The sequence below is a fragment of the Octopus bimaculoides genome, chromosome 13 (genome assembly GCF_001194135.2).
Source record: "Octopus bimaculoides isolate UCB-OBI-ISO-001 chromosome 13, ASM119413v2, whole genome shotgun sequence".
NCBI lineage: Eukaryota > Metazoa > Mollusca > Cephalopoda > Octopoda > Octopodidae > Octopus > Octopus bimaculoides.
The window spans coordinates 33,028,615-33,035,240 of NC_068993.1; the positions used below are offsets into that span (position 1 = coordinate 33,028,615).

The 6,626-nt window shown below is 38.6% G+C and overlaps 1 protein-coding gene across 2 annotated transcripts in view; it reads right to left on the minus strand.

The window, feature by feature from the left end:
* Positions 1-6,626, minus strand: part of LOC106872060 (general transcription factor IIH subunit 1) — a 38,416-nt gene that overhangs the window by 12,743 nt on the left and 19,047 nt on the right. For both annotated transcript variants that reach the window (XM_014918904.2, XM_014918905.2), the window contains 4 exons: positions 5,708-5,857; positions 4,250-4,329; positions 3,270-3,509; positions 459-665 (listed from right to left, as the gene is read on the minus strand). In XM_014918904.2, coding sequence (XP_014774390.1) covers positions 459-665; positions 3,270-3,509; positions 4,250-4,329; positions 5,708-5,857 — 677 coding nt within the window. The remainder of the gene's footprint in view (positions 1-458; positions 666-3,269; positions 3,510-4,249; positions 4,330-5,707; positions 5,858-6,626) is intronic.

The following is a 6,626-nucleotide window of genomic DNA, read 5'->3' on the forward strand; positions in this document are numbered from 1 at the left end:
TGCAGGTGGCACATAAGATGTACCATCCTGAGCGTGACCGTTGCCAGTACCGCCTGACTGGCCTTGTAGGGTTTTCGAGCGAGATCGTTGCCAGTGCCCCTGGACTGGCTCTTGTGCGGGCGGCACATAAAAGACACCATTTCGAGCGTGGCCGTTTTCGTGCGGGTGACACGTAAAAGCACCCACTACACTCTCTGAGTGGTTGGCGTTAGGAAGGGCATCCAGCTGTAGAAACTCTGCCAAATTAGATTGGAGCCTGGTGTAGCCATCCGGTTGTACCAGTCCTCAGTCAAATCGTCCAACCCATGCTAGCATGGAAAGCGGACGTTAAACGATGATGATGATGATGGTAGTGCAGTATCACTTGCATGTAAATCTGCATATAAAAGTGGCAGTAATCCTTGTAGGAAAGACTGTCAAAGTTGATTTATTTAATTTTTAAATGTTCAAAGCAGTACCTGAGACAAAGCTGGTAACCAATGAGGCAATTTCTGGTGAACCATCTGAGCTGCCTGAACAACATTGTCATTGGTTGAATATAGAGATGCTGATATAGGTGTTGGCCCATGCAGATAGCGCTCCATTTTTGTCAAACTCAATGAAGTTGCAGATGAGCTAGTGTCTTCCTCAAGGTCTGTGTAGTGAATCTTCTCCATGATTCGAGCCTGAAAATAATAACAAATGAAAGGCCATAAAAAGATTCAACATATGCAAATTTGGGCATTTAAAAAGACAGGGTTACAGCAGACCTGTGGCTAAACAGCAACATACAGACTAGAAATTACAACATGTCTGATTTACTTTATAAATTAGAGATGAAGATTAAAACTTGAAATCTCAGTAATTTAAACTCAGAGATTAACAAAACAGTTGACAGTAGGATGTTGATAAGAAAATATGGCAAATTTCTGAAGAGGAATGGTTCCAAAAGCGCTAATTCAATGAGGCATCTGGATCAATTAAGAAGACATTATAAGCAAAAGTATTTGATTATAGGCATTAAATGAAGACATTCTTATGGTACAGTGGATCTGTTTTATTGTTTCTTTTTTAAAAATTTCCATGGCATTATACTAGAACCTGTTGTGGTGGGCAATGCGATAGAAGGTAATAACACTGGAGTGGTGAGGTGTAGAACTAAGGATACAGTGAATTAAAAAGAAAAATGGGGTTCACTTTCTACTCCATTAAATTCACCCTTTGACACACATGTGTACTATGTGTGAAAGTATCTTCAGCCAGTTCAAACCAACAATGCCACACTGCTTCTACTGTATCACACTGTTACCCCAGAGCTAGCTATATCCTAGCCAAGCTCTTCAAGTTCTGTCTCTCTCTTGGAATAACCTGATCCCTGGAAACATGCTACTATGTGCCCCATTCTCAAGAAGTGCAACACTTGTGACCCTGCCAGATACTGTCCTCACTTCCAATATCTCAAAGGTGATAGCCATTAACAACTGCCTTTAAATTTTTCCCTCTCCTTAATGCTCATCATTCTAGCCAAATCTTCTTAAGTCCGACTTTTCTATATGACTCACCAGTGTTCTCTCACTCTCAAGAATTTCAATGAATCCAGTCTTGCCTTTGATATCAGCATAACTTTTGACCATTTGGCATGCAACTCTTCTGGCAAAACTGTTTACCTATTAGTTCCATCTACCTATCCTACCAGATCTGTCGACAGATTTCTCTGAGACTCTCATTCTGTCAACTCTGGTGTACTCCAGGGTTTGGATTTCCCTTTACGCTCTTCCTCTTAGACAAGCTACAACCTGTGAGCTCCAACAATGCTCATCTCTATGTAGACGATATGTCCCTTCATTACTCTCTTACCTTATACAGTCAAACAGCATCCACACCAAATCTGCACTAACTCCATAAACAGAAATCTCTAAAATATCATTCTTCAATAGTCATGCCAAACTTGTCTCTTTCAACAACTAAAAGGCCTCACCATCACTGGGGATCTCTACTGGTGGGCACATACATCCTTAACACAGCAAACAAGACTGTACCAGAAAGACTTGCCTTCGTCATCAACAACTAATTCTCTTCAAAACCCAGATGAGACCTACAATAGAGTATTTCTCCCACATCTGGGACAGGACTGCTGTTGCTACACATCCAAACAACAGAGACCACATCCAAAGAAAGGTCACATGACTGATTGGCATGAAGTCACTCACAACTTATCTCCTCTCTCCCACTACCACAAAAGTATTTTTAGCTCATTCATCTCTCCTCCTCCCCTTACTCATATGGTAGTCATTCCCATCCAAGAACTACACCAAGTCCTTCTGCCCCTGAACAGGGTTGCTTTGAATACCTTTGAACAACCACATTGAATTTTGTTGGTCACAGATAGCCTGAGGAGGTTAAAGGGGTTAGTGTTAGAGTAAGTTTGATGTAGTGGAGGGCACACCAGAGAGGGCCTGAATAGGCTATGGGCACATAGTCTACCATACTGTCATAAAAAACAGGTAAGGCACATTGAATAATATAGTCCTAGATACACTGTATTGGAAATATCATGTGACAGTAATATGGAGCTTTGTAACCAAGAAGTGAGTTGTCAGTAAAACTATAACTCTAACTAAGACCTGAACTGCTTTCTAAGTTGAAAACAGTTTACTTCACAACTGCTGTTAATGTCCTCAAAAATGAGCATAAATGTCACTACATCTCACTTCTTCTTTTACTAAGCCAATGAGGGAGGCTGTACAAAGTTACTCAATGTTCTGGCAATAGTAAGGAGACTTCCTCCATACTATCTTAAAAAAGGAAGGACACACTGTTTGAAAGTAGTTGTCAAATATAATAAGTCATTATCTGAAGGAAACTGAAGCATGCAGAATGGTAAGTACTGTATAAAATCAGCTGTATGGAGGTGAAAACAATGAGAAAGTGAATGAAGCTATAAAAAAAAAAAAAAAAAAAAAAAAAAAAAAAAAGCTGGTCTATCCTTGAAACTCTTATCGCCTTTTGTCAATGATGAAAGTGTTATCCACTTTTAACAAATATGTAAACGTACAAAATGGTCCAATGCATTGGACTGCAAACACCTCATTTGTGTGTTCAACTCTACTGCAGTCAGTTTAGTGTTTGTAAGCTGGATCCTTTATATTACTTCCCTTCATCTGATTTGTTTGGAATAAGTACCAGACCATCTGGTGATGTTATGTATGAAAGACTAATATTATATTCAGAGCTAAATGTTAACTGTCTTGGTTATTGCAGTAATAGGAGGTAATTCCATAGAAGCATACCTTCTTTTCAGTTGGCTGGTCGCTAGCATCAGAAGGGTTCAGTTTTGATTTTGTGGCAGTTTGGTCACTGCCATTAAGGCTGGTTGAAGAGACATCACCAGAAGCATTGGCTGCTGTCTCCCGGCTTTGTGCTTGGCAAGTTTTGAGCACCATTGTGGAATGGTAGTTAAAGCGTCGTATTATTGAAAGATTAGCCAGATTTGTGCTGGCCTGGCTCTCCTCATTCATGGCACCATAACCCTAGAAGCAAATAAAGTCATATAATACAGAAACAAAAGAATTATGTTCACAGGCCATTTTAATTCTCAATTAGTTTAATAAATATAATTGATGTAGAATGTTACAATTGATCTAAATCATTACAAATAAAATGAAATGTTTCTACATGGTTGTGTGGGTAAGAAGTTTGCTACACAATCATGTGATTCCAGGTTTGACCCAGCTGTAGAACATCTTGAGTATCAAGACTAACTGTCTGGCATCAGAGATGGGTTGAACAATGTAGTTAACTGAATTGGCATCAGGGTGGGAGAAGTTATCTAGTTAAATGAACTGACTCTCATTAAATTTGTTCGTTCATTTAAGATTTGTGCTTCCGGTATGGAGTCAGGTTGTGTGTGTGTCTCTGTGTGTGTGGGTATTTGAGGAAGGAGGTTAAAGATGTATCTTGTTGCCAACCCTTGTATTTTTTTATTATTCAACTGGTCATCAACAGAGCAGAGTGGCCAGTCAATGTCAAGGAATGCAAATATCATTTGACCACCAAATTCACTCACTAGTTGGCCAGAAGTTATGGTGGGTGACACCTGCCTAAGGTCTCAAACAGTGGAACTGAACAATTAACCCTGGTAGGACAAAAATTAAGTTCAAATCCATCTGCATTTGAACTCAGAATGTAAGGGTCATTAAATAGTGTAAATCATTTTAGTCTACTGCTTCAACTACTTCAACTACTGATAGAGATGATAGTAACAACTTACCTCTCCCAAGGATGTATCTTTGATCTGAGTTAAATCCAAGAACGGATCGCTCACATTACGATCTATGTCTTGTTTGATCTCTGGAAAAAAAAAATCGGAACGTTAATTTCCATCATTAGAATATTTTTTTTGTCACAGTGTGGGTTGTTATTCCAGTTGGTGTGTTGCTCTGTTTCTCACTGGAGACCTTCCCTTGTTATCTAAGATACAAAGGGCCCCTCTGCTCACCAACAATATGTGAAATTTGAACCCAGACTACAAAGAATCGCAATGGATACTGCAAGGTGTTTTGTCTAATGCTCAGCAATTCTATCATTGCACCCTCCTGGACTGGTCTTTTATTTATTGATCCTCAAACAGATAAAAGGCAAAGTTGATCTTGGTTGGATTTGAACTTGGAATACAGAGAGGTGGAACAGATATTGCAAGACAGCATATCCATCACTGTAACAACTCCACTAATCATCACCACTTTCACTGATATCTAAATGAACAGAAACAATAACTTCATTTAATAAGGTATGCAGCTATTTTAGCTGTTAGTCCACAACAAGTATAGCCAAAAGGCATGAACTCCAATAGATCACTGGTATTTAATGAGCTCAGTTCTACAAATTCACCTGACCTGTTAGAAATAGCAGCCAAATTTCTACTTTGGTTTCATAATATCTACACCATTTTCTTAAGCAAATGAAAATTATGAATGTTATAAAGATGTCTGGCAGAAAAAAAATACAGAAAATGCCTACAGAATCTGGCTGAATCACAAATTCACAAGAGATTCTAGTGAAGATTTTGTCCTTGTGTAGTATATTTGGGACTAAAGGATCCCTGGTAAGGTGTATCACTCTTGACAGTTATTTATGGTGCTAGTTGAAGATAGAACTATAATCTAATGGATGATACATTCATAATGTAAAACAGGGTTCCAGCTGCTTCTTGTCAATCTGTAACTACAGTCAGGAACTTATTTACAGTTAGGTACAATAAGGGATTTAGTCAAGCACTCTAATGATCCAAGTGGTACATTTCCAAAATTGAAGACAGTTTTGGGATTTGTTTGTGCAACAGTGCTCTTGATAACCACATGATTTCAGGTTTGGTTCCATTGTTTGAAGTCTTGGGCAAGTGTCATCTACTCTTGCCTTCATCTGATCAATGGATACCAGTGGAAAAAGATTCCCAGTATTCATGTCCCATAACTTTGTCGTTCAATAAAGAGGATGGTAAAATAAGTACTAAGCTTTATAAAAATAAGAACAAAAATTAAAGGTAGGACCCTGCTTGGTCACCAGCCAATGATTAATAGTAAAAAAGTAAAAGAGTAAACTTTTTTCATTTCTTGTAATTGTACTACAATATAATTATTTGCAACAATGTTGCAAATGATAGACAACAGTCATCTCAAGTAAAACCATTTGCATGTATAGTTTACCGTAGTTTACAAATACAACTTACCGTCTTCATCATTTTTAGCACATTCTGAGAACATATCTTTGTTACCAATATTGATGCGATCACGGTGGAAATAATGGGACTGAAAAAACTTAGTCCAAAATTCATTTTCTGAACTTTTGTGAGGAACATTTTCTGCATGTTTCTTCTTAACTGAAAATAAAATGTTTAAAAGGTTTAATTTCCTCACAGAAATGTTGTTAGAGTGTTAAGGGTTCTTTCTACATACACAAACACATCATTGCATGCATGAGTCGATGCAGGGCGGAGTGATAAAAAAGTTCCCTTTGCTATCATATGGTTCTGAGTTGGTTTAAATTGCATGGCAACCTTAGGCAAGAATCTTCTACCATAGCCTTGAGTTGGCCAAAGCTTTCTGAGTGAAATTGGGTACATAGAAACACCATAGAAATTCTGCATGTATTTAGCAATCTATGCAGCTACTCCACTTCTTTCTTTCAATTTGTCTCAGCCATAAAAGTATATATTTTTTTTATTTGTTTCAGTCATTTGACTGCGGCCAGGCTGGAGCACCGTCTTTAGTCACATGAATTGACACCAGGACTTATTCTTTTTAAGCCTAGTACTTATTCTATTAGTCGCTTTTTACCAAACTGCTAAGTTATGGTACATAAACACACCAACATCGGTGGTCAAGCAATGGTAGGGAACAAAACAGACACACAAACACACATATATATATGTGTGTGTGTGTGTGAAGGGGCATGGCTCAGTGGTTAGAGCATCGAGCTTACGATTGTGAGTTCGAATCCTGGACTGAGCTGTGTGTTGTGCTCTTGAGCAGGACACTTTATTTCACATTGCTCCAGTTCATTCAGCTGTAGAAATGAGTTGCGATGTCACAGGTGCCAAGCTGTATCGGCCTTTGCCTTTCCCTTGGATAACACTGGTGGAGAGGGGA